The sequence below is a fragment of the Apteryx mantelli genome, chromosome 2 (assembly GCF_036417845.1).
Source record: "Apteryx mantelli isolate bAptMan1 chromosome 2, bAptMan1.hap1, whole genome shotgun sequence".
NCBI lineage: Eukaryota > Metazoa > Chordata > Aves > Apterygiformes > Apterygidae > Apteryx > Apteryx mantelli.
The window spans coordinates 83,694,867-83,707,388 of NC_089979.1; the positions used below are offsets into that span (position 1 = coordinate 83,694,867).

General features: G+C 35.0%; 1 protein-coding gene across 1 annotated transcript in view; it reads left to right on the forward strand.

Moving 5' to 3' along the window:
* Positions 1-12,522, forward strand: part of CDH10 (cadherin 10) — a 100,840-nt gene that overhangs the window by 60,216 nt on the left and 28,102 nt on the right. Inside the window, exon 4 of the mRNA XM_013952901.2 lies at positions 1,975-2,269. Within this exon, the coding sequence (XP_013808355.2) occupies positions 1,975-2,269 (295 nt within the window). The remainder of the gene's footprint in view (positions 1-1,974; positions 2,270-12,522) is intronic.

Below are 12,522 nucleotides of genomic sequence, written 5' to 3' on the forward strand. Positions count from 1 at the left end.
TCATTTTTGCTAAACATTTGCAGTGATTCTCAAGGTTTGTTTCTGAATTGAAATAAAATAGGAAAACCTTTATTAAAAAAAAAAAGAAAAGCAAAGTCTAAAATAATGATAGTTTCCTAAACTTCTGTGATGAAGACTTTTGTCCAAGATCCTGCATGATCCTGTCCTATGCACTGTGACTGCCTGGGAAAGATTCAGTGTCTGAAAATGCATCACAGCAGAGAAGTTTACTGTTTGACTTCAGCTTCACTGTGCAACTGTATGTGTTTGGTTTCAACACAAAAGCCAAGGAAATGCTACATTCAAAAATTAACAGGCCCTCTAGTTTAATATTCTACCTCTGATACCAGTTTAAAATAGATGCTTTTGTAGATAATAGGAAGGCACCACAGAGAAAGAGAAAAATGTCTATGACCATGTACCAAGGGGGATATTTATATTGACCTAAGCCTGTGATGTTTTCCATAACCTGAAGTGGGACCTTGAACTAACAAAAACCCTTCAGAGGACTGGATGTGATCTTTGTATGATTCTATGTGATGCTGTTAATGTGTGTTCAAATAACTATGTTCAGAATGCTGGAAAGGAAAAGGATGCCCTAGTTTTATCTTAAACTTTCTGGAACTTTCGAATACTTTTTGAGTCTGGTTTTTAAGAACAATCTTTATATTTGCACTTAATTTTTGTGCTTACAAATCAATGTTAAAAATAATGCAGGCTCAAATTAGGATTTTTATATCTATCAGTGTTTTTTCTGCTTATATCTTGTATTATTTTTCACTTTTATACATGTAGGTGTACTAATGAAAGAGTTAAGCATGCTTTACACGATTTACAAAATAAAACTGCCTACCACCAAGTAGTCGTCAACAGTAATTACATCATTTGCAAATCTTGTAAATACAGTTAATGGTTATTTTTTCTATATGGCACTATAGGCTTATGAATAGGTAGTCAATAATCTGCATAGTTTTTCATATGTCTGCATAGGTTGTTCATATGTTATAAAATGCTTTTCTTATTACTGCATGCATAAAATCAGGAATATTCAAAAGGTTCTTAAAAATTAATCAGAAATTCTACCTGATATGACCCTTCTGCTGAATCACAAATAAATAAAGTATACATTTCCAGCTGAAAATAAATCTAAATGCTAGATTCTTTCAGTTGTTATGAAATCAATGAGATTGCAAGGAACTTTGTGAAAAGGTGATGAGAGAAATAATAGTAAAGTGTATCCAAAGGATCGAATGAGCCAACCACATTACTGTACTAAACAAAGCAATGTAACAGAATATATTTTTTGTTATGAGTGGTCCAGTGCTAAAGGCCATTAGCAGTGGAAGATGTGCATTATATTACTTAGATAATGGGTATTAAATCAATGCTGAATGCTTAATAAATCTGTTTCTTTCCCATAGGCTATTTATACTAGTAGATGGAGTGAAAGTGATAATGACTCCAAATGAAATGTTCTCCAATTTAGGGAAATGTAAATAATATGAAATAAAAAATTTAAAATTAGTATGACATGGAACCAGTTGTTCTATTTTCCTTAATTGTCATGTATCCTGCCATGTCCTTTATCTGCTTAGTGAATTTACAACTAACACAGCAGGTTGTGAATTTTTAATAGGATCTCTTCAAGGAGGGAAAAGGTCAGCATTAACATAAAACTCTTCTTTGAGATTCATGGTGCAAAGGTTTCGTAGCAGAGAACAGGTGTTGCTGCAAAACTAAAATCTGCCACAGCAGTCAAGCTAAAAGATTCTTGGAGTTAAATTAGTAAAAAGATGCCTCAGTATAACACCAAGACTGCAAGTCAATGGGGACTGAACATGACTGTTTTGTTGGTATTAATCTTGCTTGTTGCATGCAGAATTATTTAATATATAAAAATAATAGTAATTACAAAAACCTTTTGTTTCTTCCTAATAAAATACTTTATTTTTCTTCCTCTGTTTTTTGCTTCAGCTTCATTCTGACCAGGACAAGGGAGATGGATCCCTCAAATACATTCTGTCAGGAGATGGGGCTGGTACTCTTTTTATTATTGATGAGAAAACTGGTGACATTCACGCTACTCGGAGAATTGACAGGGAAGAGAAAGCCTTTTACACCCTGCGTGCCCAAGCTATAAATAGAAAAACTCTGAGACCGGTGGAACCCGAATCTGAGTTTGTCATCAAAATCCATGACATCAATGACAATGAACCAACATTTCCAGAAGAAATTTATACTGCGAGTGTTCCTGAAATGTCAGTAGTGGGTGAGTACTTATATTGAGGCTTAAGTGACTGCTCTAAGTATGTTACTTGAAGAATAATTTCCCCATCCTCTGTAAAATCAGTCACATCCAGAATTTTAGCTCATGAACTAAATATTTTTAGGTTTTGATATATTTGTTCAAATACTAGAATTGCATCCAGAAACAGATTTTGTGATTTGAGAACATTTCTACTTAGAATTTTTAAAATATTCATTTACAGTGATTTGGAATATACAGGTATAAATAGATAATAATTCATGGTGAGTCATCCTCCTCCGTAAGAACCGTTACAATAAGATCAATGAGTTAGCTTGTCAAAAGCTCAATGAATTTTTCCTTTCATTTTCACTAGAGGTCCTCAGTGGTGATAAGCATTGAGATTGTCTCTCATTCATTCTGTGGCTGAGGACAGTAGGGTTTTTTGGGGGTTTTTTTAGAGTGTTTTTTTTTTTTTTTTTTTACTCTAGTACTGTTGATGCAGGTAGACATCCTCTTTATTCTCCTCTTTGCATTCATTTTTTGAACGTATGGACAAATCTTTTGCTTTCAGTTCTTCTCTTAACTTATTCATGAATGGCAGCATAAATAACAGCTTTTGAGTTCATCTTTCCTCTATTTTCACTTTATTTTTGGTTCCTAGGGATGAGCCCTACATGTTATTCTTCTCTTTGTTGTTGGTTGTGTTGCCAAGGATTGACTAACTAGAAATTTACACTAGTGAAACCCTTGCCATTCCTTGATGTATCTAGTTCTTGGTATGATTGGGCTGATCCTGATATCTTCCCTCTAAAGAGAAGACCTGTGTAACACCAGCTGGAGACCAGGGGGCTCTGATGGAGCTATGATAATTTTTGCTTGAATCTGTCCTGTAGCCTTCCAAGGCTCTTCTTCATTAGGACACTTTACATTGACTGAACATTTGTGAAAAACTGAATTAGCTTACAGTTTGCTGACCATGACTATGTGATAAGTGTAACTAAGATTAACAGTATTTGATGCCTGTGTCAGAATTTTATTACATGAAGCTAACACAAAGTCGTGGCCAGCATCATGCCAACTAGTCAGATTCAATCACAATCACATTTTGGAATATGTGTGTATTTGTATGTATTTGTATGTATTATTTGAGTTGTAGTACTTACTTTCCTTTGGATGATATTTAAAACCAAAAAGGTACACAATTACTAAAAGATAATGGACTCTGCAAAGCTCTACAGCAGTGTATGGAAGCGTAATACTAATAATTTTCTATTCCTTATAGGATGGTGTTTCAATCTCCTTGTCATTTGTGACTGAATAATTAAAAAGTCCCAACACTCAGCAAGCAGTTCTTAGTATTAAAAAAAAAAAAGGAAAAAGAAAAAGAAAAAAGAAAAGAAAAGAAAAGACAAAGAAATATGTTAGATGATTGCATAGGGCTATGCTGGGATCCAGTCAAGCTAGTCCCCTTAAAGAGGAGAGTTGAAAAGGCTTCTGTTATATTTACTGTTAAAACAAAAATGTAACACAGATTTACTCATTTACTGATAGCTTTTCTAGAACCATGTTTCAGTAAATATATGCAGTTTTAACAGAGCATTTTGTAAGAGAACTGTTGCATTTTCTAGAGAGAAAGGCACGTGGCAAGATTACAGTAGAACTGAAAAAGACATCTTAGAGCTTCCACTTTCTTCCTCATGTTCTTTCTATACATAAATCCCAGTAGGCATTGCTTAAAATATTCTTGGAAAGTTTTCACAAAGTGATTTATTGTGTTTCATTAAATATTATGCTATTATATAATGTTCAGTTATAAACTATTGACTCATAATTTTCCCAGTCTCAATTACATAAAAAAGATATTTTTCTTAAGGATTTTCAAATATCTATGGCATTATTTCAATGATTCTAAAGTATTCAAGATACTAGGTGCTGGTGTATCTGTATGTCCACCGAGTTATACAAATTTTGAAAGTGCTGCACTGCAGCAACAGCAGCAGCAACAACACCACCAACAAAAAATATAAAAAAAAGAGATAAGAAAGATGATAAGAAAAATATCCAAAACACTGATCTGATGGGTAAAGACCAAAATATCTTGGATGTGCTTAGAGTGCTAATCCTGTATCTTGCACAACTCTTTGTGCTAAAATGAAAAGACTTTAAAATCACTATAATTTAGAGAATTATTTGAGAATTGTAACTAAGCTAAAATCCATCGTGTTCCTGGTTTTTTTAAATGTGGTTGTTCAACTACTAGACTACTCACCACGTGATAGGTAGAATTTGCTTTTAGCTTTATAACTGATCCCTGGAGGCATATGTTATCATCTGTGGTCCGTGACTGGATGACATGATTTTATAAGATCTGTTTTTTTCAGGAATCAAAGTTGATTCATTTCTTCATAATACTAATTTAATTTCCCAACTTAAACAATCTATCCTGTGATCTCTGAACTGAAGGCTGAAAGAAGAAAGAAATGAGTACAAATGTTCTAAAAGAAAAACCTGCATAAAAAATTTTGAGCCAAATATAATTAATTTGAAATTTTAAAGTTGGTATGCCAGAAAATCTTCATGTATTTATATTTTAATTAATTATGGAACACTACATTTAGTTATAAAATATTTTTTAAATTACTAGCTTAGATTTTTTTTCAAGCATCATACATTTTGAGTGTTTTTAGTACAGAAACCTTATAGAAGAAGTTTATGGAAAATGAAAATCAAAAATTATTTCTGTAAAGGCAACAACACCCACCCACCAAAAGGAAAATAGAAAAAGGAGATTCTCCACTGCTATATGTATTGCTCTCCCGAGATGACTGTATTTTAATTGTAATGTTGCCAGTATACCATTTCTTACCTGGTATAGTTGACCATAGACTAGCAAAGTTTCAGAATGATTGATATAAGGAAAGTAATCAGAAATTACAATTTTGGCTGTAATTGTACTGTCACTTTGTATGCGTCTCCTGCGGTACTCACCTCTGTAAGCATACAGAAACATGCAACTTTTAAACAGGTGTCTGAAAACATTAAGCAGAGTTTAGAATATGAATATTGACTTGTGCATAGGTACCAGGAAGAGAAATAACATAGCTAAATTAGGGTGGCACTTTCCTGTGCTAGGAGATAGCGGGTATGTTATTCTGTAAAGAGAACGATGCTAACAGGACTGTACTATTTTCACTAACTAGTCCAGCAATGCCAACATAGTATGACATTGCACTATACAGAATTATCCACTAAAAATGTATCTATATGCTTATAGAATATCTTGCACTCCTGCTGTTGTTTGTACATCTAAGTTTTACTCAGTATTTCAGTATCAATCACCTTATGTGGGAAAGCCGGAGCACAAAACGTGATAATGCGCACATGCACACACACTGCTCTTTAATATCCTAGTTTATTTAAACCAATTAAATAGTAAAGGATAATACATATGATTGCTGAGTGGCAATAGCAAAATGTGGTAAATAGCAAATCAAAAAGCAGGGCATTGGTACCATTCTTTTTGTTCTTCATTTGTTCCAATTCTTGTAGGGGCTGTGACTGTCTTTTATACCTTCTTGTCATCGCCTCTGCATTTTCGCCATATATGGAATGTGTTATGTACGCTGGATATTTGTTCTTTGTTTTTTTGTTATGTCTTAAAACCAGGTCAGTCCATAATTTGACCAGTAATTTGCAATACCTTTGGGGCCTCTGGTATTGTTCTGTGACTGTGTTCTCAAGGCCTCTGCTGTAATTTGGTGCTTGCACTTTCAATCCCAATACTGAATGTGAGTGTTTCATATGGATGGGTGCAATCTCATCTTTTCTAAGAGTTCTCAAAAAAACAGCCATTTTTCAGTTTTTCAACTATTTTATGTATTTGGACACATCTGTGCTGCAAGCACATGCTGAGATATTCACATTAACTCTAAATGCATATATCTGAATGCCAGAAAGAAGGTAGTCCTGTTACCATGTAAGCTTATTCATATTCTTCACTGCAATTAGAGCTACCTAGAGGCAGTCTACACTGTAGAAAGGCATACTGTGTAACAGTAGCTAGTATTCAGAACTGTTCTTCATACACTTGATTTCACAGTTTTCAGCAAGATTGCATATATGATTCATCAGTATTCCATCATGCATCTGTTACTTAATATCCAAGTAAATTCATAAACCACTTTTAATCACCAGTATTTTCTTTCCCAATTCATAAAAGACTGTTATTACCTAATGTCCTGCTTTCTTTACCAAATGCAGCAAAAGAAGTGCACAAGTAGCAAAAATGTGCAAGAAGCATCAGCTTCAAATAATTGAAATCTGTACGCCTCTTGGAGTACAGGGTTTGCTCCATCCTAAAATGCCCTGCATTATAAAGCATAGCAAAGAGGGCCAGGAGGTAAGAAAAAGACTATTAATACTGTACCTGACACCCCTTAAGATATCAAACCGTGATGCAGCCATATGCCAGTCTTTTTCAGACAAGAAAGAGCAATTTTTTAATTCTGCCTCAAGCTGTGATATTAGCTAGATAGATACCTGAAAATGTTGGCTATTTCTATTATCAATTGCAGTGTGTTAACAAAGGCCCATAAGTTCTTTGTTGTTCTGTTCATCTTTCTTCTGCTGCTCATTAATCATGGTAAAGGCAGAGATAAATGGGCCAACTTCAGGATCTTGCATTTAGGTCAATAGCCTAGAAGGCATCTTGCTCTCCTGAAGTCTTTGTATAGATTACCAGATACTTTATCCTCTTTCACTTTTTTCTTTCCTGACTCCCAAAGTTTATGACTCAGAATATTCTTCCAGTTCTGCCTACCATCTTCTCTTCTGCCCATTGTATTCTTCATGTGTCTATCTATCTCTCTTTGTTCATTCAAAGCCTTCTTTTCAGAGCGGCAGATGAGTCTATTTTCTTCTGTATGACTTTTCCTGTGGATTCTGTCTGTTGACATCTTTTAGGCAATCTTTCAGAAGTCTTTCCTATTTAGGCCAGAAGTTTGGTTGGTTTTTTTGTTTGTATGTTTGTTTTTTTATAGCACATCCTTTCTTTTATTAGGTTATGTTTCTCTATTCATCTGTTCTAGCCTAGATATTCTCTAATCATTCGTCACCCTTATTCCATTCTTTATCTTCAGGGCTAAGCAACTTTGTCTATGAATTACTGTCTCAGCAGCACTGATTTCTTAGCATTTCTAATAGCTGTCATCCTTCCTAGCTGGTCTTTTCAGCTTCTGTACTAGGGATGCCAATATACATTTCATAATGATGTAGCCTCCCTCTGGGTTTACATCTGATCTACAGGTTGGGTATCCCACAGTTAGCCTGTCATCTCTACCTGTGGTTGTCTTTTTGTCTTTCTCTTCAGATAGCATTTATAGCTGCTGTTACTTGGCTTTTTCCCCAGTTTTTTTGTTCATTCCCTCATTAGTGCTGTTTCCACCTATTCTTAATGCTACATTCTCTTTTCTACCATAGCACGTATAACATTTCCTTCTTGTTTCATATTAATCCTATTAACAAATTATATACATATATATACACATACACACACACACTTTTTTTTTTTTTTTGCTAATTTTCTCACCAAAGCCTTTTGCATCTTCTGATTTAGACTCTCATAATGACAGGTTTTGAAAAAGCATATGATTACATTTCTTTTCCACATTTCTTACAAACACCTTCTGATTTCAGTATGCAAACAACCACTGCCTCACTGGGGGAGAGGAGGGAGGAGATTAATCATATTTTTTTTCTTTAAAAGGGACATTTAAAAAGACTTGGAAACATCCACTGTGCTGTTCTCCAGCTTATTGTTTGCTGAGTTACAGTAGTAACAAGTAACCATATACCTTTCTGACATAATTTCCATGAATATGTAGCCCTTTCTTCTACTTCTCTACTAGTTCTGTTGCATTCATTAGTGTATTTATTTCAGGGGAAAATGTGTGTGTTTCCCCACTTTTCCACCAGAAAGAGCAGAAAAATTCTGCTATTTCAATTTGTTACTTGTATAGATAATTCACTTTGAAGGGTACTTGCTGATAGTTAAAGCACATAACTCACGTGAGAGTAAGGAAATATACATTTCAAATTCAGATCTACAACAGATATTCTGTATGTCTTTTTCCAGTTCATTATCTTCAGTGATTCTTACCTAATATTTCTACATCATAAATGCATTGTGAGGTTAAAGTCATTAATGCTTGTGTGGTGTTTGAATATGTTTGCAAGGAAAGCATTAAAGGGGCAAAGTGTATTAATTATTAAAAGGGCAAAGTGTATTAGTTATTATTATAGTACCAGACTTTAGGGAGATTCAAACATTATAATTAAAATTATGTTCAAATATGCATTCTGAGAACTACAATAATCTGGCAGATAAGAACTATAATAATCTGGCAAATGACTTTATTTCTTAAGGTATTAGTTAATTAGGTGGGCCTACCTCATCACTGTATAATTTTAGATTATTCTATAGTAATATTTTTCAAGTATGCAAGGATAAAAATATATTATTGATAGGTCTTATTAACAGTATATTCTCCAGTATGCATCACTTTGTTTTTTACGTCCTCCTGAAGAACTCCAATACTTTTAGATTCTGAAGGCCAAAGATACAGCCCTTAACTTCATGAGAAGCAATCTGTGCACACATAAAAGACGGTCTTTCTTATCTCTGTCAGAGAGCGAGGCCTGGGTGCTGGACCGAGTAGTGTAGACTTGGCCACATCCACACTGCATTTTTTAAACCCTGGTCCACATGATCATCTTCCGTGCCTTGGGTTTTCTAGTCTCACATACTAATTAGTTCATTCCAGGTATCAGAATGGAGCAACAAAAATACATTTATAGCACTGAGGATCATTGGACTTTGGTAACTTCAGTGAATTGAAGGAAAACAAAAGGCAAGCAGCTTGACAACTGATGTACACAATATACCTTTAACAATGTACAGAGCTGAGTATTTTTTGGTTCGTTCTTTCTTTTTTTTCCTCCTTCTAGAGCTCCTAATTTGCTTTATTTAATGTGCATTTTCCACCGGTGTAGCCAACAGTTATTCCTGACTTACACTAGCTGAGAAGAGAGGGTTTACAATTTGTTTCAGTTCAAATGGTAGTTTGCCATCTTAAATACATCATTTTTACTTAAATATAAAGCCACTCTAAAAACCAGAAGACCTCCAATTATCATTTTTATTATTTTAACTGTAGTTATCAAAAAGTAGGTGCAAAAAAAAAAGTTATGTGAGAGATTGCCTTGAATTTAAGGCTGCCACTCAAATCTTCTCACATGCCTTTAACCCCTGTCCTCAGTTCTTGAAGTGATGCTCAGTGGCTTCCTACCAGAGCCCTACTTTCCACCTTCCATCATGCTCCTGCTTACCCATCCGTCTAGCATTTCCCAGGCAGCATCCAAACTTTTCTCCAACTCTTTCATTCTTCTGTCCTTTATCTGCCCAGCAACAGCTCCCAAGTTCACTTATATATGATATGTAATTCCACAAATAAAACTGAAAATACAGAAATGAGAAAAAATTTCTTAGGTGATGAGAGGGGAAGGTTGAGGGAAACCTTATAATGGTGTAAACAGTGGCTTTCTTACGGAAGTGCCATTCCCTCAGGGTAGCTAAGCTTGAAATTATTTAAAAATGAAAATATTTTAAAGATGAAAAGTTATATAAAACTAAAAGATGTGTAAATCCAGAAGACCTAGTAGGCATTTTGAGTATTTTTCACTAAAATTTATTTAGCAAACAAAGAGGAAGCAAAGGACTTCACTCAGATATCAGAAAAGGTGTTGGTATTGCTCCTATAAAGAGGATGGAGCTACAAATATTTGATAAACAAAGCATGATACAGGGGAAAAGTTTTTGAAATACATTAAAATAGGCTGCCAGGTAAGAAATAAATACTTGCAAAAAAGTAACAATATAGGCAAGAGGTTAAGCAGCCTTGAAGTAATCATTCACTGTGTATTTTTACATAATGTGAATGGCCCCGAAAGCACCTTGTGTCAAAGCAGATAAATGGGCAGGTAAAACAGAAACAATGTGGTTGCTAAATTCAAATTGATCTTTGTTATTTTTGTGGAGTGACCGGACTGCTGGGAGACTGTGCTAAGAGAATGTAAGGCAAGAGCCTGCAGCGTAGAACAAACTCTGCGTGCCAGCAGTCTGGAGTACGCGCCCAAGCTAATACACTCCTCCTGTCTGCTTGTTTGTGCGATTTCTGTCGGGTTCCTCACAGGAATCACGGATGCCTTGGTGCATGCATGGACAGCACGTCTCTTTTCCTCTTATGGGCAGGGGCCAAAATCAAACTGGTGACTTGTGTGTCCTGAATGACATGCAGAAGGAGTGTAGCTGTGCCCCTGCCCTTTTCCTACCCGCTACATAGCTGTTGCGGGGTCGGCAAGAGCCAGAGAGCTGAGGCAACATTATAAATGTGTAATTCATCCTTACTACTCTCGGGTGATACGGTGTATGCTACCCTGAGCATAACCCACTGAGGAAATGGCACTGTGTGGTACTGATAAAATTAAGGAGCCCAAATTTGTTCTCATAGACTTTAAAGGGAACAGGATCAAATCTACAGTTTTCAGAAGTTGGGTGTATATGCAGCCATGCTCACTGCAACTAGAAAGGATAGCTGATATAATTTGTTCTATATTTTTTGTGTGTGTGCATGCACGTATATGCCTTTGGACACTCATAACTGAGGAAGCAGTAACTGCCAGAGACAGATGTTGTTACACTGGAAACAAAAAGACTTTTTGTTTTTTAATTTTAAAGTTGTTAAACACGTTCTTTGGTTTTTCTTCAAAATTATCCTTCAAAGTAGATTCTGGATGATTATTTCATTACGTTTAATATAAATAAAATAAGTTTGTAATACTATTGACTTCCTATTAATAAATACTGCTAATCTGGATATATAAAGGAAATGTGAAAATTAGAAACAGTAGGAAATAACACAGACTCATGTAATAAAGAGAAAATGAATATCACCTTTTGTGAGTTTGAAATGCGGACTTTTTGCCCCATCTGATTAATGCATTGTGCTATAGTGATAGAGTGTCTCTGTTGGTTATGGACATTGAACAGAGGAATGGTAAGCTTTACTTAGAGAATGCCATGTCAGTCACTTGCAAGTGTATTGAGGGGGAAGGAGAAAGAACCGAGTGAATTTTGAGCATTATGTATTTAAGAAATAGCATCATTACACTAATGAAGCATTTGCCTGTGGGTTTTTTTTTCTGATTGTTTTATTCTTTCTACTCATTATCACAGCAGTTAGGTTACTGAACATTCTTTGTTCTAGTCTTTCTTTTACACATGCAACACTCCACCTTTCTGCTATTTAGGAGCAAGTATACGTATGTTCTAGCACTGTAGTTTGCTACATATACAGACAGAACAAACAAGAATTTCAGAAGCAATTTCAGAATCAAGGCAATAATGCTCTCCAAAACTTTAACACATTCAACAAAAAGGTTTCCGTACTTTTTTAACAGAGTATTTACCTTTAAACATAGATATCTACAGTTTAGTATTGCTGGAAGTATGAGGTGTTTGCAAATCAGTTTTTAGGACAGTTGTATGCATGTGATGACTTATTTTCTTTTCCTCTGTTCCCCCCACCCCCCTTTCTTTTCTATATACCTAAAAGCATATCTGCCCTATATGGAGCTACAACAGGGAGGAGTTGTCTTGATAGTTTTATTTTTCCCCCCTCTGATGGAGAGATAGAGTTGAACAGGATGTTGAAACTCTTTTGATTCAAAACAAATGGCAGTGACAATGGTAAACGTTAAATGTTTTGAAGGACTCCGGTATTTTTTCACCAAAATTTAGAAATGCTCTTGAAAATTTCCTGGAGTCTGAGGAACCAACAGATTTCAAAGTGTATCATGTAGCAATGTTTCTTCTAGTAATATCTATCTGCATTTCCACTTAGAAGGTAAGAGGAATTGATTATAAGTTTTTGCCAAGTTCTGTGACCTATTCAATCATCTTGTCCTGTCATGTTCCTGCATGTGGAGTTTTATAGCATATTGACATCACTGGACAAAAAAAAAAAAAAAAAAAATCAGTTCTGGGTAATGAAAAGCAGAGATATATTATAATAAAAACGAATAAATCCTCTGAAAACAGGAAGGAATTGACTGTGTAAGTATGACCTGGTGATATAAGGATAAGAACTCAGCTCAGCCATTGATGTTTTTACCTTTAATAATTAGGTCTTAATCATGCTTGTAGAATTAGGGAAGTC